Source organism: Macrobrachium nipponense, chromosome 6 (genome assembly GCF_015104395.2).
Source record: "Macrobrachium nipponense isolate FS-2020 chromosome 6, ASM1510439v2, whole genome shotgun sequence".
NCBI classification, from domain to species: Eukaryota; Metazoa; Arthropoda; class Malacostraca; order Decapoda; family Palaemonidae; genus Macrobrachium; species Macrobrachium nipponense.
This window is the reverse complement of record NC_061108.1, coordinates 44365431-44386903: the sequence shown is the minus strand read 5'-3', so window position 1 is coordinate 44386903 and position 21473 is coordinate 44365431. Positions and strand designations below refer to the sequence as shown.

The 21473-nt window shown below is 41.8% G+C and overlaps 1 protein-coding gene across 1 annotated transcript in view; it reads right to left on the bottom strand.

Annotated features, from left to right (window-relative positions):
- Nucleotides 1-21473, bottom strand: part of LOC135216297 (bridge-like lipid transfer protein family member 1) — a 183064-nt gene that overhangs the window by 139700 nt on the left and 21891 nt on the right. Inside the window, exon 4 of the mRNA XM_064251466.1 lies at nucleotides 1743-1966. Coding sequence (XP_064107536.1) covers nucleotides 1743-1966 — 224 coding nt within the window. The remainder of the gene's footprint in view (nucleotides 1-1742; nucleotides 1967-21473) is intronic.

Sequence of the window (21473 nt, the reverse complement as noted above, 5' to 3'; positions counted from 1 at the left end):
CAGGAAAAAGAAGGCCTCTCGTCGTACACAAGAAAGAATCCTCGGTTCACTACAGTTTGCATCAATAACGGACTCCTACTAAGAGCCAGATTGAAGGATATCAATCGAGTCTGGATGAAGAGAGCCAACAACAATCTCAGAGACAAGATCTCAGCAATTCCACCCACACTAGCAAAGAGGCTTCGCCCATGGACGAAGCACAAGAACCTAACCAGGGCAGTACCACTGCAATTCCCTCCACCGTCTTTGACAATTCATACAGACGCGTCACTGAGTGGCTGGGGGGGATACTCTCAACACAAGAAGTTCAGGGGATATGGTTGAATACGTTCCGCCAGTTCCATATCAATGTGCTAGAAGCTATGGCAGTCCTAACCTTGAAGCGACAAACTCCGGCCAGGAACAGCCATACGAGGATAGTTTCAGACAGCCTAGTGGTGGTACATTGCATAAACAGGGGAGGTTTCAGGTCAAGCAAGTTGAATCACGTGCTGGTTGCAATATTCGCTTTGGCAGCGAAGAATCGTTGGCACCTATCAGCAACCCATCTGGCAGAAGTCAGGAATGTGATCGCGGACGCTCTTTCCAGGACTACTCCACTAGAATCAGAGTGGTCCCTGGACAAGATTTCATTCCAGTGGATTTGCAGTCAGGTCCTGGGCGTCATTCTGCCACCAAATCTTGTGCATAAAATATTGTGTTCCGGATTGTTTTTATGGACCGGACGGTACATATTCTGAAATGTGATAATTCCTTACAGGATACCCTGTTAGTTTTTTGTTAGTTTTAAGTTATTACTAATTCTAAGTCATAAGTTTAAGTCTTAGCATAAGTAGTAATTAAGTAAGCTTAAGTTTAATTAGATATATGTATTGTAATATATTAAGTTAAGTAAATTTAAGCTAAATGAACCTCAGGTTTTATTAACTCCTCCTTATATGATTACTTGGTCAGCTTGGATAGTGCGTTCTCTGGTAACTTTTCACCGGCGAACACAGGTCGACCCAGAAAAGGGATTTTGACGAAGGAAAAATCTATTTCTGGGGAGAGACCTGTGTCACCTGGTGAACCCAGCCCTTCTAATTGACTCCCTACCCTTACACCAATCCAAGCCAAAATGTCTAAAAAATCCAGGATTGCAGATGGCGCTTGGGTCGGGTAGTAGTAGTAGTAGTAGAGAGAGTGAAGGGGAAGTGGTAGCCGTTGGATCGGCTCTCCCCATGAGTGGGATTTTGGAAAGGAAACCTCTAATTGGCAGGAGACCTGTGAATAGTGGCTTCTACTCGCCTTGTACGTTATACCCGACACCCTTACGGTGCTCGCGCGAGGGTAGTAACCTCAGCATACCATGCTAGCTTTTTTCTCTGGTATATTTAGAACCTATTTATACTAGAAAAGTGGATAGCAGGATCCTTTTCACTGGGCGACACAGGTCTCTCCCCAGAAATAGATTTTTCCTTGTTAAAAATCCCTTAATTATCAAATAATACAAGAGAGCAGAAGACACAAGATTATATGCATAGTGCGGTTCTTTTCTATGCTGTATCTTTCCGAGATTCATAGAATGCTTTCGTTGGAAATAAACTGTACTTGTATATTTACAGATATAGCTCCTGAGCTAAGGAATGATGGATTTTTAAGGTCAGACTATATAATATAAAGAATCAACAGTGATTATTTTCCTTACCCCCAACATACACATTTATATAAAGAAAATTAAATCTATTTACAAAAATGCTTACCATTGGCTAGCTTGCGGTTGCCATCCTTGTGCTTCTGTTTCACTGAAGATTTATGTCGTGTTGGCTGCAGAGAAGAGAAAACTCTTTTGCTGGACTTGAACTGCTGAGAGAAGAATTCATCTAATTTGTGGTGCATCTTCAGAAGATCAGCTGTTGTTGATTTGCTTATAATGAGTTGCAACTGATCCCATTCCAAATCACCGAGGATGAAAATTGTTGCACCCCTGCAAATAACAAGAGGAGTCTTAAATTATATGCCACAATGGTTTCATGTGGTTCACCTTGATATGCATGTGTTGATTTACAGTGAGCAGATCACTGTACCTAAGCTATTGCAAATTTAAAATTATTAAAAATTTTTCTTAACATACAAACCTTAAACCTTTTACATGAATATACCTTAAGTTTCAGTTATGTAGTTGTTAAAGCTTGGAAACATTGTATGTAAAGTTAAAAGGTGGGAGACAGGTGAGTGGCTGGGTATCACTTAATCACTTGCTGGTAACCAAAATGACATTTTTATGATAAAATAACATTTTATATACTACTTTAAACTTACCAAGTAACTACATTGCTCACAGCTTAAAAATTGTGAAAATCACAGTAGTGGAGATATAGGTGTAGGTATTAGCCCCACCCACTTCTGGGATAAGAGAAGAACAACTTCAGCCAGCAGTCAATTGTTTTCTCCCTTTTCCATATGCAGAGATGAGGGAGGGCTCTGAATTGTAATTACTTTTGTAAGTCTATATATATATATATATAGTATATATATATTATATCTATATATATATATATATATATATATATATATATATATATATATATATATAATATAAATAGTATATATATATATAACATCATTTTATCATGAAAATGTCAAATTTGTATACAGGCAGTCCCTGGTTATTGGCAGCCTCAGTTATTGGCGATCCGGTTTTATGGCGCTTGTTTAACAACAAAATCGCCAATCCGATTTCTGGTTATCAGCGCCAATATCAGAATATTGGTGTCGATACATACCTAACAGAGGCACCATTCACTGGTTATCAACGCCAAAAATCCGGCTATCAGCACCAATGAAAAGCTGAAAATCGCCGATTTATGTTATCAGCAATTTTTGCTTATCATTAAGCCGTCGGAATGGAACCCTCCCCTTGATAACTGGGGACTGCATGTACGTATATGTAACTTACCAAGTAATTACATTAATGAATCCCAAATTGACCCAGAGGTGTAATATGGTTAGTTCTACCTTATACATTATTAATGATAATGCAAAAGAGAATGTATAAAATAATACACGTAACATTGAAACAATGCTTGTTGTTCCTTACCTGATAAGAGAGCTGCTACAGGCAGATACTGCCTCAGGTTGGCACTCATCTTATCAATGCACCCCTACAATAGTGGGGCTTTGTAAAAGGGATGAACCTGGTGACCACATAGCATATGACTGACTAAATAAAGACCAGACAAAACAATACAAATCACCTTCACCGCAACAATATAAAAATACCACCCAACCATTAAAAATAAGACTAGAGGGTGCTCCAGGCACCAAGTGCCCCCAGACTCCTCTTGAACTCAACATTTGATATCAAGGCAAAATGTGCAGATAGGAAGAAATGCTTCTTAAGCTTCCTCCCGAACACCCTGCCAGCCACGGATAGTGGCCCTAATACGCTGCAATTATCAAAAGCAATTTTCATGTCTTTCAAATAATGGGTCACAAAAATAGACCAAAACTTCCAATAGGTGGTCTGTAAAATAGAAGAAATTTACTAATTTTGTTGGAAGGAAAACAATGTGGCTACCGATATGATATCATGAGCTTTAGCTCTTACTGACTTTAAGTCTCCATCTTCAACTTGCGTACGGGCTTCTCTAATCAGATCCTTGAGGAAAATGCTAGACCATTCTTAGAGACATGGGATGGGTCGGGTTCTTAATCGGGCACCACATACGATTTGAAAGTCCTCAAATCCTCTCTGTTCTGTCCAAACAGTATCTTGAATGCCCTTACTGGGCACAGAGTCCTTTCTTCTTCTTCTTGGCCTAAAATTTCCATCAGACTTCTGATGGCAAATGAATGAGGCCAGAGTTTGTTAGAGTCTTCATTCTCGGCTAGAAAACCCAATGTAAGGGGACATACAGAATCCCCTTGTGAGACACCAACTTTCTTGTCAAGGGCATGTACTGTATCTCACCCTTTAAGCTGTGGCCAGGGCCACCAAGAAAATGGTTTTTCTAGTAAGGTCTCTAACAGATGTGGAGTGAAGGGGTTTGCATTTGGGTCACAAGAGTCATTCAAGGACCACATCTAGATTTCAAGAGACTGTTTCCGATCTCTTGGACTTAAGTGGCATAAAATGACCTTATGAGGTCCGAAAGGATTTGGTTTGTTGAAATGCCCAACCCTCTGTGACAGAATACAGAACTTAGCATTTGCCCTGTATCCCCTGATTGTAGATGATAAAAGGCCTCTCTCTAGATGTCCTTAGATACAATATGAAGTTTGCGATATCTTTTATAGAAGTTGAAGAAGATGAGACATCATGTCTTCTGCACCAAACCCTAAAGATTGCCCATTTGGCCTCATAAGATTTTGTCAGAAGAGGCTTTTCTGCACTTAGCATTAAGACTCCAAAGCAGCTCTTGAAATTCCTTTCTATTGGAGGAGTTTCCTGACAGTCTGTAACCTGTCAGGGCCAGAGTGGAAAATCCTTGGTGCCAATATTTCTGCTCTTTGGACCACAGTCCCAACACTTCTTGATCACCAAAAGGGCTCCCCATCCTAGATTGGATGCGTCTGCATAAAAGTCTAGGTTGTGGTTCAGTGGATACAGAGAGTTACCTTGAGAAAGGCTGCTTTCTGAGTTCCACCAGCAAGGATCCTCCTTGATTTCTAGTGAGATTGGAAAGACAAACGTATCCTGATGTTTCCTTCTGTATCTGCTTAGGTTACAGTAAAGAGGTCTCATATGGAGCCTTCCTAAATGGACTAACTGCTACATCGAGGCTCATCCATTGGTTCACTGTGCAAGATCGACATATAAGCAACTCCTTTACCTTTTTCAAGCAAGACTGAATGCAACTGGGGGATGGAGAAACCTGAAAACTCCGAGAGTTTATCACCATCCCTAAAAAGAGAATCGTCTGCGAAGGAACCAGCTGGGACTTCAGAAATTTTATGAGAATGCCTAATTCTTATGTTGATACAATCGTCTTCCTAATATCCTCCATGCAAATTTGCTCCGACTGTGAGCAAAGGAGCCAGTCATCTCGAAAAAGGGATATGTTTATCCCCTTTGGTTGTAGCCATTTGGACAGAGGGTTAAGGAATCGCTGGAAAACTTGTGGCATGGTTGAAAGTATGAAGCATAAGGCTTGAAATTGGTACACTCATTCTTGAAATACAATTCTGAACTTCGTCTTTTCCACAAAGAAGTTCAGGGCACTCATATATAAAACTGGTCTCTATCACCCTGACATCTTGGGGGCTACAAATAGACAATTGTAAAAATCGTCCAACTTTGTTCTTTACTTCCTCTACAGAGGGAAGCCACTTCATTCATGAGTTAAGCAAATCTTTCGAAGTCTACTGAGTAGCCAGTCAACAGGCAGTCAAAACAATGGATCTCTTGACCAATGGAGGTTCTTCCCTGAAAGGAATTGGTGTAACCTTCCTTCAATACCAATACTATTCAATCTTTTACTTCCCTTATTTTCCACTTCCTCCAAATACCAGAGACTCACTCCTACAAGTGCATGGAGGACCTGATCTTCTTTCGGGTGGAAGACTTGGCTGACGACTTCCTGGCAGGTCTGGTGAGAACAGAAAATTTGATCTTGGTTGTTGAGATCTGGTTCTGTTACCTCGAAAGGGCAGTGTTTGTAGTGAGGACATGTTCCTGGTACTCGTAGGAGCTGGCTCTCTAAGGCACCTCGAAGAGTGAGTGAGGAGGTCTTGGGTGCTCTTCTTTTGGAGCTCTGAAGATATCTCACTCACTGTTGGTGTTGAGCTAGGAAAGAGGCAAATACAATGATGCAGACCTCTGCAAGGGAGTGACACTCTTTGTCGTGAAAGAGCACCAAAGCTCTCTTTTCTTCAAGACACCTAATGTGTACGTATAGCGATGCTAACTCCTGGGTCCCATCCCTTATGCCCTTATCAGTACATGATAGGATTGAAGTAATCCGATGCTCTTTCTTCAGGTAGTAGGGAATAAATCTTGAAAACCTTACTAATTTTTTTATTCGAGGCTCACAAGGGGGTCAGGGTCAGAAGTGGAGGAGGGAAGAAGTAATAGTTGAAGGACTGGGAACAGGTGAATAAGTGGGAGCAGGCAGGGAGATATTAAGATCATCTACAGAACATTTTGCAGAAATATCTAAAGTCTTAGTTTCTGCAGTCTTCAACTCAGCTCTAGCGGCCGTCTTACGTCTCTTATCTCTATATAATTTTGATAAGTGAGAACCTAACACTTTCCACAGTCAATCTGGTACTACAGATGCTAGCAGCAGTCGTGTCAGGCATATTGAATAGAGAATACTAATCATAAATAAATCAAATCTGGTGTAACTGCCTTAATTAGCATCTCTAACAGATAACTAAATAAAAAAAACAACAGCCTTAGGCTACCAGTACTTCACCAAACAAATCTAAAGGAAAAGTCAATGAAAATCAAATCCAAGCTGGCCACTCACAACTGAACTTCAGCCGAGAGCTGGCAGAAACAATTGACTGCTTGCTGAAGTTGTTCCTCTCTCACACCAAAAGTGGGCAGGGCTAATACCTACACCTACACTAGCACTACCACAATTAAAACATTTTTTAAGCTGCCGGTGAGTGAAACTGAGCAATGTAAGTTACATATACAGGCAGTCCCCGGTTATTGGTGGGGTTCCATTCTGACTGGCTTGATGATGAGCAAAAATTGCAATTAACCGAAACTCGGCGATTTATGGTGCTCATGGTGCCAATAACTGGATTTTGGAGCTAGTAATTGGTTAATAGCACATCTGTTAGGTATATATTGGTGTCAGAACTCTATCATTGGTGCTGATAACCGGATATCGGTGCATTATGGTGCCGAAAATTGCTGATTTTATGGTGCTAGACAAGTGCTATAAAACTGGATCGCCATTAACCGAGTCCGCTGATAACTAGGGACTGCTTATACTTTGCTTACAGGTGCTTACATGCTTAGAACTGGTTGTCCTCATAATTAGGATAATTTCAAGGCTATTGCTTGGTTGATAGGAAGTTACAGGAGTCTGACCTCCTAAGCTCAATCGCTGTATCAACACTGCTCTTGGGAAAGAGTAGGAATGAATCCAACACCTAAATGTTTCTTAACAAAAGGCTACTCTTGAAGGAGAGAGAGGGAGAGAGAGGGAGAGGGAAGGGGGCACAAAACCACAGTTATTGGTAGTTTATCTTAATGTAATGTGTGTGCATACCTATATCTGCACATGTACACAGACTGGGTAAATGTGAATTGCCATTCAACCATGCTTACCAACTGCTCTGCAAAACATAGGCATAAACAGCAGCGATTAATGACACAAACAACTGAATTGAAAAACATCTGTTTGCCTTTGCTAATACCATAACCATAGCAAGTTTACTAAGAGCTGCATTACAGTTGTCAACTTGTTAATTCTCAATGGTGGCTTCCGTAGATGAAAATAAAATAAATTTTTATTCATCCTTCATTCAATGAAGAACAAGGTCTAAAGAGAGTATTTCGCTGAAGCTGCAAGTGTGGCTGAAGAAACGAATAAAGTGCTGTCTGCAAAATGTTTTGGACAGGTGAAAGCTACTTCCAAAAATGATGATATCACAGCTTTACTTCACTGAAAATTTGTTTGTCAAGATAAGCAGCATTTTTAAACTAAACTTTATTAATTTGAAAAAAAATGTATCAGCAAATTCTGCTTTATTCTGCCACTATGATGTCAGTAAAACTCAGTCAACTGATGTTTGAGAATTTAAACATTACCAGAATGCAAATGGCTCATGATCATATATTCTACATGATAAGATGACATTAAGATGTGCTATATAACTGACTAAAGAAAATTAACAGTTTTATCAAAAATGGAATTTTCATTATAAAATGAAATTTTATTGCATACTTACCGAACAATTATACAGCTGTAGGTTTGGTAGGTTCCCTACGAATGGGAGAAAATAGATTCAAAACTTCCGCGGTGGCGCCGCTATCGCTGATGTAGGTGACATCATCTCCCTCTACTCGAGGGAGCTACAGGTACAACTGCCCAGGTAACATCAATTCGTTCTGCCCAGCCATCCACCCGTGGGGAGGAGGGAGGGCTTTGAGTATGCAATAAAATTTTATTTTATAATGAAAATTCCATTTTTATTGCAGTCTTACCAAACAATTATACAGCTGATTACCCATTGCAAGGATGGGCGGCTGTGGATGTAATTTTTAATTCAAAAATAACATATGATTCTTGAAAATAAAGTATACCTAAAAGCACTGTTAGTGCCTGTTGTACCTTACCTTGTAAGAGAGCTACTGCAGGAGAATACTGCCTCTGGTCGGTGCTCATCTTACGTAGTAGAAGGCTTGGAGTATGACCAATGGGTGCCTCTACATGGAGTGGAATATCCTTGTAGTCATGGTGCTCACCGCTGACTCAACGAAGATGCAACAAAATATTGCCCTTGCCCTGGGCTAAGACCATAAATAACCAACATGAAAAAACTGTCACCTACACCGAAATAAAAACCTTTATCCACCAAAACTAACCCTAAAATGACTGGTGAGTACTCCAGGTACATTGTACCCTAGACTTCCCTTTAACTCGTCAACCTTGATACAAGGCAAAACATAGGCTAGTAGAGGGAGCAACCCCCTAAGTCGTTTCTCCCAACGCCATGCCAGCTACTGAAAGTGGACCGAGAGACTTACAATCTTCGAACACTGTCTCGATTTCTTTCAAATAATGCTAGCAAACACAGATTTAGACCTCCAAAAGGTACTTTGGAGGATAGCGGATAGCGACAAGTTGTGTCGAAAAGCAAGGGAAGTCGCTATCGCTCGAACTTCGTGCGCTTTCACTCTCAGTAAAGGAAACACTGCGTCGTTAGCTTGAGAATGTGCTTCGACAATTAATTCTCTAATTCTCTCAGAAAAAAGGAAATAGCGTTTTTTGAGAGAGGGCAAGAGGAATTTTTAACAGAGCACCACAAAGGATTCGATTGACATCTAATCTTCACCGTTCTGTGGAGGTAATATCTTAATGCCCGCACGGAACCTAAGAACCGTTCTTCTTCTTCCTGGCCTATCAAGTCTGTCAGGTTCTTGAGAACAAAGTTACGTGGCCAAGGATTAGAAGGGTTTTTGTTTTTCGTGAGAAAATTGAGCTCCATGGAGCAAACTGCGTCGCCTTGAGAAAAACCCACCTTTTTGCCCATCGCGTGTAGCTCGCTAACTCATCTAGCCGATGCCAATGCAACTAAAAATAACATCTTCTTGGTGAGATTCCTCAGAGACGAAGAAAGTAACGGTTCAAAGGGAGGACCCGAAAGCCTTTTAAGAACTATATCGAGATTCCATGCTATTGAACCCTTTGACGATTTGGAAGTCTTGAACGATTTAATTAGATCGGAAAGATCACTATTCATGGATAGGTCTAGTCCTCTGTGTTTAAAAACTGAAGCCAGCATCTCTCTGTATCCCCTAATAGTCGAAGGCACTAAACGCTTAACGTCCCTTAAAAAAGAAGGAAATCAACTAGTTCGTTCACAGATGTTTCTGAAGAAGAGACTTTAGTCTGTCTACACCATTTTTGAAACACTCCCCATTTAGACTGGTATAGTCTGTTAGAAGAATCTCTTCTGCAGTTCGCGATAGATTCTGCAGCTCGTCTCGAAAAACCTTTTGCTCTGACGAGACTCCTGACAGTCTGAATCCTGTCAGTGCCAGAGCGGATAATTCTTGGTGGAATCTTTCGAAGTGCGGTTGTCTGAGTAGACATCTCTTTAATGGAAGAAGTCTGGGGAAGTCTACGAGCAAGTCGAGGAGGTCTGGGAACCATTCTTTCCTTGGCCAGAATGGAGCGACTAGTGTCAGAGAAACATTTTTGTGGAATGACACTTTGTTCAGCACCTGTCTTATTAGGCCAAACGGGGGAAAGGCGTACGCTTCCAGGCCCGACCAGTCTAGTAACACTGCGTTGACTGACCATGCAAGAGGGTCCGACACTGGAGGGCAAAACAGTGGAAGGCAGTTGTTCCTCGAAGTTGCAAAGAGGTCTTTCATCGGCTTTCCCCAAAGTTTCCATAAGTCTAGGCAGACCTTCGCATCGAGAGTCCATTCCAGCGGCAGTACTTGATGACGGCAACTTAGTTCGTCCGCCAACATGTTCATTTTCCCTTGAACAAATCGAGGGATCAGCGTAACTTGAAATTTTTCTCCCCACAGAAGCAGATCTTTTGCAAGGTTGTAGAGGGTGAAGGAGCGCGTTCCCCCTTGTTTCCTGATGTAGGAAAGTACTGTGGAGTTGTCTCCGTGAACTGCTACCACCTGTCCCGTCACGAGATGAGAGAACGCCTGAAGTCCCAGGAACACTGCTAATACCTCCCTCACGTTGATATGAAGAGAGCGCTGCGTTTCTGACCATTCCCTTGACGTTTCGTTCTTCCTCAACATGGCTCCCCAACCTGCGTCGGAGGCATCTGAAAAGAACTGAAGGGTTGGGTGGAGCGGACAGAGTGAAAGACCCTCTACCAGTCTTGGTTTTGAAAGTCACCATGCTAAGTCCTCCTTGATTTCATCCAAAATCGAGAATACTGTCGAGTCCGGTTGAATCTTTCTGCACCATGATGCCTTCAGGAAGAATTGTAGGGGCCTCATGTACAGTCTTCCGAGTTTGACAAACTGTTCCACCGAAGCTAGTGTTCCTAACAGACTGGTCCAATGGTTGGCGGAACAGGACTTGCAGTCCAGGAAGTCCTGTACTACTTCCAGACACGACTGGACTCTCTTTGGTGAAAGGAAAGCTAGAAAAACTCGAGGGTTCAGAGTCATCCCCAAATAGAGAATGCTCTGAGTCGGAATTAGCTGAGATTTCTCCTCGTTTATAAGAAGACCTAACGAGTGAGTTAATGAAAGAGTCCTCCTGAGATCCTTCATGCACTGACTTTCCAAAGAGGAGCGGAGAAGCCAGTCGTCTAGGTAGAGTGACACTCTGATGCCCAGGAGGTGTAACCACTTTCCCAGCAGAGTCAGCATTCGCGTAAATACTTGTGGTGATGTTGAGTGGCCGAAGCAAAGCACTCGAAACTGGTAGGTCTTGCCCATGAACACAAACCGGAGATATTTCCTGGAGTCCTGGTGAATTAGGATGTGGAAGTATGCGTCCTGCATATCCAGGGATACCATCCAGTCCCCTTGGCGTAGGGACACCGAACAAGTCGTTTCCATATTGAATTTGGTTTTTTGAACGAACAAATTCAGTGCACTTACATCCAGTACGGGCCTCCAGCCCCCTGATGACTTGGGGACTACGAACAGGCGGTTGCAAAACCCCGGGGATGGTCTGTCGCTTATCTCCTCTATGACAGCCTTCTGCACATGAGTCTCTATTTCTTGGGTTAAGGCTACAAACTTCTCCAAGCCTGGAGAGTAGGCGGGGTAATGCAGTGGGAACATTGGATAGAGGCGGAGTGTCTTTGAAAGGAATGGAGTAACCGAACCGGAGAACTTGGATCACCCAGGGCTCTGCCCCTCTGAGGCTCCATTCCTCCCAGAAGAGGCTCAGTCTGCCCCCTACCGGAGCATGAAGGATTGAAGGATCACTTGGACGATTTCGTGTCGGGTTTGGTTGAAGACTTGGTCGGGTGTCATAAATTCGATCAAGGCCTGAGAAACAGTCTAGACCTGCCCCCTCAAAAGGGTTTCTTTTGCAAGGGCGATTCCGAGGTGGTAGGCGTCACAGTCAAGGGTTTAACTCGCTTAGAAGACTGAGCAAGTAAGTCATTAGTAGGCTTCTTTTCCAGTGCGGAGAGTGTCTTGGCCACTGTTTCTTCAGGGAACAGATGATTCTTGTCGAGAGGAGAAAACAAAAGGGCGGACTTCTGAGGAGAAGCAACTCCTCTCGAAACAAAAGAACACCAGAGCTGTCTTTTCTTGAGAGTCCCAAATGCAAAGAGAGAAGCCAGTTCATTGCAACCATCCCGAACTGATTTGGCGGCACCTGACAAAACCCCAAGCCAGTCCGATGCCAGGTCCTCCTGGAGAGTAGGGCAGTCCTCTATTTTCGTAGCGAGGGCTCCAATCGTCCAGTCCAAGAAGCTCATAATCTCTAAAATCTTGAAAATATTCTTTACTAAATGGTCCAACTCGGGCAATGTAAAGAATATTTTAACTGCTGCAAACGTGTGGACCTCCTATTTGCATCTATCAGGCCAGAGAAGTGCCCCTGGGAGGAGGCAGACACTCCCATGGAGGGGGCTTCTCTAGTTACGTTGAACCTATACCTCTTCTTAACGAGTTTTGACGGAGGATAGGCGAAAGTTGCTTTCCCGAGCTCTCTCTTGAACTTCAACCAGTCTTCTATATCACGAAGCGAACATTTAGCAGCCTTGGAAAGTACGAGCTTCGGGAGAAGAGGATCGAAATTCTTCCTTCTCATCAGGGAGGTGGAAGCAGGCAACCTGGGAGCGGCTGCTACGAAGTAATCCGGGTACATGTCCAGAAGGTGGTGTGAAAGCTTCGAATAGCACGAGAGAGGGATAGAGTCCGCCTCTAAGTCCTCCTTGTCATCCGAAGAGATAGGCGACAGAGAGGGTTCTTGATTCGACTCATTGTTCTTCGTACATTGTTTGCTTTATTTCATCCAGTTCATCAGCTCTTGCAATTGTCGACGTAAAGGAACTAGATTCTCGTCTTCTTGAGTTTAAGTCATAGCAACTGGGGTTGTGGACTTCGAAACGATCGACACCGGAGGTCTTGCACCAGTCAAATTATCTGTTGCATGCGAAGTCAAAGGTAAACTTTTTGCAGCTTGATGAGTCGAAGATCTTGACGAACTCAGAATTGGTCGTTCCACAATCGAGTCGAAGGCGGCTGTCGCTGTTGTAAGAATCCGAGGCAAAGTCCATGTAGCTATGCTACACAACGGGAGAGGGTTATCTACTTCTCTGTTCCTCTTCACAGGAGGTGGAGAAAACACCTCTCCAGTCGAACGTCTCTTCAACGGACATGAGACTGAAGAATCATGCCACTTACGACGTCTAATCAGCGACGAATTACTCAACTCTGTGGATAACTGATTACAGAACGACACACCTTTCCAATGGTGTTTAGTCGAATCCTGCTGTCGCACCACAGGATCGACGGAGGAAGCGACTGTCTGTGGGCAAACCCCGACAGTCTCCCTTGGACGTCCGGTATGTCTTCTCCCCGAAGCGGGGGAGCCGGACAGGGACCTTTGTCTAGGAGAACTATCGGGACAAACAGCCATCCCCTCAGATTGCACTGCGCTGACACTTTTCACTTCACTAGAAATCTTTTCTATGAAAGACTTTACCGATAAACCTGACTTCATAACCGTGTTAGCTAATACATCAAATTTCTTTTCAAATTTAGACTCGAGGCTGGCAATGGTGTCAGGAGAAACTCCACGGGAAGTTGGCAAGGGAGTTACAGGAGCAGGAGTAAGAGAACTCAAGATCGGAGACATAATAAGAGGAGAAGGAGAAGGACTAGGAGCAGGTGCTTTGATAGAAGAAGCAGAAGAAGCTAAACTAGTCTTACTTTCAGCTCTGAGAACTGCCTTCCTCTTCCTATCCTTAATTACCTTCCCCGAGTGAGAAACAAAAACTTTCCACTGTTGTTCACTCCAATCCTTGCATTCATCATAAATAGACTCTCTAGAGCACTCACAACCCCTACATTTAATGCACTTAGTGTGCAAATCATAAATTAACTTGACTCACCTAGTTTTGCACCCTCTGGCGCAAAACCTAACTACTGAAGGACTAGAGTTCGACATGATGGTAAGACCACAAAATTGCAGAAAAGAAATTCAGCTTCAATCCTACAAACACAGAGTTGAATACTTCACCGATATTGGAGAGATGTATTTCCCAACAAATGAAGAAAAAGTCTGCACCGACCACTGATGTTCACCAGAAGTCGGCAGAGAACGAGTTGATGTTACCTGGGCAGTTGTACCTGTAGCTCCCTCGAGTGGAGGGAGATGACGTCACCTACATCAGTGATGGTGGCGCCACCGCGGAAGTTTTGAATCTATTGTCTACCATTCGTAGGGAACCTACAGAACCTACAGCTGTATAATTGTTCGGTAAGACACTGCAATAAAATTATCATTTGTTTAGATTCAACTGTATACAGTGGGCACCCCCGAATTCGCGCTCTCCGGATTTGCGGACTCACACTTTCGTGGATTTCTCTCGGGAACGTTTCCCCGCATTATTCGCAGGAAATTCGTGCATTCGCGGTATTTTTCTATGAGAAATATCCACAAATTCCTGGTTTTTTATCAATTTCATCATAAAATGCACTTTTTCTGATAAAACTATTTCAAAAACCAAGTACCAGACTCTCATCATCTCAATGAAGTTTCTCAGGTAGGTGGCAGGCTGTACCTCTTTCGGCATCGTTGGGGGTTCAGCAGTTGGGCGAAAAGCATAGTATCCAGGGGCCTAGGCTGGAGTTGGATCAAGGGTCCACCTCAACCCATCACCTTCTATCAGTAACCAATGCAAGAGCTGATAGATTACTCCAGGGACTTTCTCCAGAAGGGAGCAGTCTCCAGGACAAAGAATTTGAAATTTCAGGGTCGCCTATTCAGTGTCCCAAAGAAAGGCACCGACAAAAGTAGGGTGATCTTAGACTTGTCCCGTTTAAACTTGTACATTCGCTGCGACAAGTTCAAAATGCTGACCATCTCTCAGGTACGGACCTTACTTCCCCGTGGGGCCGTCACCACCTCTATAGATCTTACAGACGCCTATTTTCATGTCCCGATAGCTCGTCACTTCCGCCCATTCCTAGGCTTCAAACTAGGGAAAGAAGCCTACTCCTTCAAAGTGATGCCCTTCGGGCTGAATATAGCCCCAAGAGTTTTCACAAAACTAGCGGAGACAGTGGTGCAGGAGCTAAGGTCTCAGGGTATATTGGTGGTGGTGTACCTAGACGACTGGCTAATCTGGGAGTTGGACAAAGACAAGTGTATGCAGGCCACGGACAAGGTCATGTCTTTCCTGGAACATATAGGGTTCAAGATCAACAGGGCCAAGTCCCGTTTGACCCCAGAGTCCAAGTTCCAGTGGCTAGGTATCCATTGGGACTTGGATTCACACACTCTTTCCATTCCATCAGGGAAGAGGAAGGAGATTACCAAGGCGACAAGACAATTCTTAAAATGCAAAAAGACTTCGAGGAGGAATCAGGAGAGGATCCTAGGCTCGCTCCAGTTTGCCTCACTCACAGACGTTCTGTTGAAAGCCAAACTCAAGGACATCAATCGAGTTTGGCGTTAAAAGGCCAATGCGAGGTGTCGGGACAAGATCGCCCGGATACCTCTGATTCTAAGGAAACGTCTTCGTCCTTGGGCAAAGGCCGCGAACCTATCCAAAGAGATTCCGTTGCAGTTCCCTTCCCCGTCTCTAGTGGTGCAAACCGACGCATCACTGACAGGTTGGGGAGGTTATTCACAGCATGAGAAGGTTCAGGGAACTTGGTCACCTCAGTTCCAAAAGCTTCACATCAATGTCCTGGAAGCTATGGCAGTGTTTCTGACCTTGAGGAAGCTCCGTCCTCCGAAGAAGACTCATATCAGGTTGGTCCTCGACAGTGCGGTAGTGGTACACTGTATAAACAGAGGTGGTTCAAAGTCAAGTCATGTGTACCACGTAATGATAGCAATTTTTTCTCTAGCAGCCAAGAACACCTGGCATCTATCGGCTACCCATCTGGCAAGAGTCCACAATGTAGTAGCAGACGCACTGTCCCGATCAGTCCCCCTGGAGTCAGAATGGTCACTGGACCGGGAATCCTTCAAGAGGGTTTGCAGGAGAGTACCGGGTCTGGAAGTAGATCTGTTCGCTACAGAGGCAAACCACAAGCTGCCTTGTTACGTAGCCCCAAATCTGGACCCTCTGGCATACGCTACGGACGCTCTCAGTATAGATTGGAACCAGTGGAGGAAGATTTATCTATTCCCTCCAGTGAACCTTCTCCTGAAGGTGCTACACAAGTTGAGATCTTTCAAAGGTCAGGTGGCTCTCATAGCTCCACACTGGCCCAAGAGCAATTGGTTTCCCCTTCTCCTGGAGCTAGGTCTTCGTCCTCATCCTCTCCCGGACTTGAGGTTGTCGCAACAAGTTCAAACGAGGACTGTGTTCGATTCCTCAGGTCTTCACAAAACCTTAACTTTATGGATTTTATGAAGTTTGCAGGTAGGAGAGTAGGGGACATTGATTCACAGAACATTTTGTTCTTGGAGTCAGACAAAAGAGAATCTACACTTTGCCAATATGATTCAGCAGTTAAGAAATTGTCTATATTTCTCAAGGAATCAAATATCAAAGTAATGACAATGAACGTGGCTATAACCTTCTTCAGGACTTTATTCGAACAAGGCTTGGCAGCTGCTACAATAACAACCACTAAGTCAGCTCTGAAAAAGATTTTTCTTCTCGGGTTTGGTATAAATCTAACCGAGTCTTATTTCACCTAAATTCCAAGAGCATGTGCACGTCTGCGGCCTGTTTACAGGCCGTCGTCAGTGTCATGGTTTCTTAACGATGTTCTAAGGTTAGCTTCCAAAACAGACAACTTAAAATGTGATTACCAAACCCTTTTGCGTAAGACACTGTTTTTATCAAGTCTGGCTTCAGGTGCCAGGATATCGGAGCTGTCATCATTATCTAGGGACCAAGGGCATATAGAATTCCTTTCCTCGGGGTGACGTGTTGCTTTCACCAAATAAAGAATTTCTGGCTAAGAATGAGGACCCTTTGGTAAGGTGGTCCCCATGGAAGATTGTTCCGCTTCCGCAGGATCCATCTTTATGTCCTGTTAAAACTCTTAAGGATTATTTATCTAGAACATCTACCTATTCCGGAGGCCCACTCTTCATTAGGAACGGAGGTGGTACCATATCTCTAAAGGGTATTAGACAAGAAATTTTGTATTTTATCAAGAAAGCCAGCCCAGGGTCATTTCCCAAGGTGCATGACATTCGGGCTATAGCAATTTCTATAAATTTCTTCAAATATATGAACTTTGATGATCTGAAGAAGTATACTGGTTGGAAGTCGCCCTCGGTTTTCAAAAAGCATTACCTTGAGTCTTTGGAGGATCTTAAATATCATACCATAGCAGTAGGGAGACCAGTGTCCCCTGCTACATCATCAATATAGTGCTGTCCTTGTGTCATATGAATCTTTTCCTTTATGCCAGCCTCATTAACATTCTACCTACCTCAGCAAATGTATTTGTTATTAGACTTTGAGTATTATATTAGATTTATACAAATTATGTGGTAATTATATTTTATGTGGGTAATTTGTTTCCACATGTATTGCTATATGGTGTATGTTATAGGTAATAAATTATATTTTTTCAATTGTAAACTGTTTATTGGTTTCTTTAATCCTAATTAATTCAAATTACCCTTGTATTTCATTTTAAAAGGATGTAGCTTGGTGTTTTCTCTGGTACAATTTCACGGAGCGACACGGCCGAGCCCAGAAAAGGGATTTTGACGTAGGAAAAATCTATTTCTGGGCGAGGAAGTCGTGTCGCCCAGTGAAATCCCCCCCCCCCCCCCCCCGCTGTTCACCAAGCTTCAATGCTATCGATAAGTATGACGTCACAGACGCCTTCAACGGGGTAGCAGGGTGTGACCTATGGGTCAGCTCCCCATATTTAGGGGCTTTTGATGAGGAAAAGGCTAATTGGAGGGGTTGCTGTGGTAGTGTTTAACACTCGCCCCAGGTTTATACCGACACCTTTTATATAGGTGAGCGAGTCAGAGAGTTCTGACATGTCCAATTTAGCAGTTCTCTGGTATTATAGCAATATTTTACTAGAAATAGTGCTAAAGAAGACATATTTCACTGGGCGACACGGCTTCCTCGCCCAGAAATAGATTTTTCCTACGTCAAAATCCCTTTTTTAGTGGTTTTTCCTGAGTTTTAACTAACAAAATAGGCTGTTTTAGCGTTTTTATAGGGGTTCCAAACATTTGCGGGTTCTAACTATTCATGGGGGGGTCTGGTACGCATCCCCAGCAAATACGGGGGGACCACTGTATATTACATGACTTTTGCATGTGGATACTATTAGAATTTCAGAGCACATTCCCAAACAGTGAAGTAAATTTCTATTTTTACCAAACATCTCAGAATTTCTCAGAGCCTGGTTGCCAGATAAATGGAAAATTTTTATATAAGCAGCACAGATTTAACAAAGTCCACCAGACATTATATTATGTCACTATACTGTAAAGCTCTAGTTAGAACCTTAAATACACAAGAAAAAATACACAAGATAAGATAACCATACATATATACTTTACTTGCAAAACTAAAAGCTTAAAAATACATTTTATTATTATTTTTTTTTTTTGTTAAAACAATGTTATGCCCATTAAGGAACAAAATCTGCTAAGTGGAAGTCCACTAAGTTGAGGTGTCACTTAAGAAAGGAGACATTTTGGTTTGTGGTTGAATAACTAATCGATTGATTAGTTTAAGTTATAACATGTTACCACAGCAAAGTCACTGACATTACAAAATAGGTCAGTAAAGCAAATTTCTCATAAAAGCTATAATATAGTAACATACATAAAATTGATAAATTCTCAAAAACGAAATAATAAAAAATGAGTTAGTATACAGATATCTAAGCCCGCCTTTTAAAACAAATTATATATTGTTAAGGCATGCAGCTCCTATAAACTTAAAAGTGTTTACAGTTGTGAGAGTGAACGACACATGACCAATTCCAAGCAAAACCTCTCCATCTCATTTTTCCTTATTAGCTATCTACAGCACTCTCTCCTACTGACGAGCACCTGAGGGTTTAAAGGGGGTTTGGAATCCTTTCTGTTCAACCTTTCACTTCATGACCACATTCTCACTTTTTATATCATAATGCGCAAAAGCCCATACTGGCATAACACCAGCTTAATAAAAAAACAATAAAAACAGCATCATTCTAAAATCTCTAAGACAACTGGTGCATGGTAATGAGCCTGCCCACAGCGATTGCAGTACACTAAGAGAGTCAGTAAAAATTACATAGTTTTCCTTGCCATAAGTTACAATCTCTCTTCAAAACTATTATAACTGCATATAATTCTGCAGTAAAACTGATGACATGCTACAACAAGAACTACAGAGCTCATTATTTTGGAAAATAGTTCCAAATCCAATGCCTTTACCAGATTTAGAGCCATCAATGTAGACTGGGACAGCATCCTTGTGCACTAAAGCATGCTGTAAAATGGAAGCTCACACTATCTTGGATAACTTTAAGAGTATCGGCGGGGTCAGGGGTTAATTTTGAGTGACAGTGTTTAAACTTGCACTGGTCTTACCACTAGTTTGACTGAAGATGCACACAAAATTTCAGGTGAATTAGATGAAAACTTTTTTTAACAAATATTTTTCTTTTAAACATAGCATTTTTTATTTGATTTTTAAAGTATAACTCCTTCCTTATTTATCATTCAATTTAAATAAAAAAAGTAATAGCAGAAAAGTTAATACCTATCAAATAAAACGGCAAACTCAGAAATCTAATATGTGATGTGTGCTATTTAAAAAAAATATATTAAAAAATTCAATAAAAATACCATAAAATTATGTACTAGATATTGGTAAAAAATTTTGGAGAAAAAAGAAAAATAAATTTGCCGATGTTTTCTCTCACCATCTTTTTTCAAATTGCTTTTTAGATTATTAAAATCCATTCATGAATAAAGGAGTTTTTAGAATTTGAATGTAGAAAATGTATGTTTTGAGAAAAATGCAGGTAAAGTTTGCTAACCATTTATTTTGCTTTTAGAAGCATATAAAGTTTCTTGGAAAAGCCTACATGGCGCCTGTTTCCTTCTCTTTTTTAAGATATATTATTCCCTCTAAAAAAAAAACATTTATCATTTTTGGGGGTTATCGTAGAATGCCACTCTACTCTTGTGCTGCCAAGTTTTTAGAAGGCTAATGAACCCCTCCTTCATATCCTCCTTTTGATGTTCTTTGCTTCTTTTGCTTTCTTGAATGCATAGCAGACATTTGTTTCCTGGTCTTCTCTTTCATCTGAAGGCCTTTCAGGCTTTCTCCTGTCGTTTATCTCATAATAGGCAGCAATGAACTTGCTGCAGAGCCAATATTATGTTCCGTTGCAGCAACATGAAAAGCAAAGGTCGCAGTATCCTTCCCATGAAGTCTCACCTTTGGACACGTTGCCCATATTTTACTGTTGAATGATTCATTTAGGTTTTGAGTACGACCTTTTGCACATCTTTGCAGTAAACCATCAGAGGAAAGCTCTTCAAATATTTGGCGAACTGGGACTTTTGTTCCTCTGTAAGCTGGAGTTTTACTTTCATCTTCTTGTGACTTCTGGGAGATACATTCATTGCCAAATCATGATTATAAAAACACCAGCTATCTTTGCCAACGGGACACTGAAAATGATCATGATTTTTATCATTACTAGTCAGATGTAAAAAGATTGCCATTGTATTTTTTTTCATGGTATCTATAGGGTCAGTGGGGTCTTTAGCTCCATTTCTTACTGCAATGCCAAAATATTTTCCAATATTTATCACTGTGCTATCACTCAATTTATTGAGTCCTCCAAGCTCACTCCTAAACATAACTTTGTTTGTTGTTGTTACATATTTCAAAACATATTTTTTTCTCAAGGCCATAAGACAAGACAATCCTCTTATGAACGTGGTTTATGCATTCTTCCTTTAGCACTGGATATGGAGTGCCATAAGGACCAGTGCCCTCATTCAAACTGCAAACTCCTTTATATGCTGTTGAATCCCCATCACCGTCAAATACTTTATATATGAGTTTCCTGTCTAGTGATCTTTGCCACTATGTGAGAGCAGCAGCAGCTTCCATATTTCCAGAAGCTTGGTCAAAATTCTTTTTGCATTTTCCAGACTGTATATGTTTTTCATAAGCTGCATCATTTTGTTCTTTTGTTAGTTCATTTTTTTCAGTTTATTATTCAAAGTACTGCAGGAATTACATATCTTACTGAAAACTTCCCCATCAAAAACAAACCCAGTGTAGCCTCGGTAACAACTCCTATGCCAATAGGGGATTGATGTCCCCTTTTCATCCAGGTGCAGTCATATATTACCTCAATAGGTAAATTACCATGTTCATCTGGTTTGACCTTAATACTCAAATATTGCTTTATCAACTTCTTTCATGGATTCCTTGGAGGTCTGGTCAGCAATCCGTTCAATATACTCTTTATAACGTTGGTAAGTGCTGTTTGCTAAAGGTTTGGCACCTAAGGCAATTTGAGTGTTATTCAGGATTGCCAAGCCTCCTCCATTTATCATGTTTTGATATATAAATGAAGCTGTTGTTTCACCGATATGTTCTGTTTTCACACTTTCATTAGCATGCACTTTGGTATATTGAAAAACAGATGGCACCAAACACTTACACTTTAGTTTCAAGTC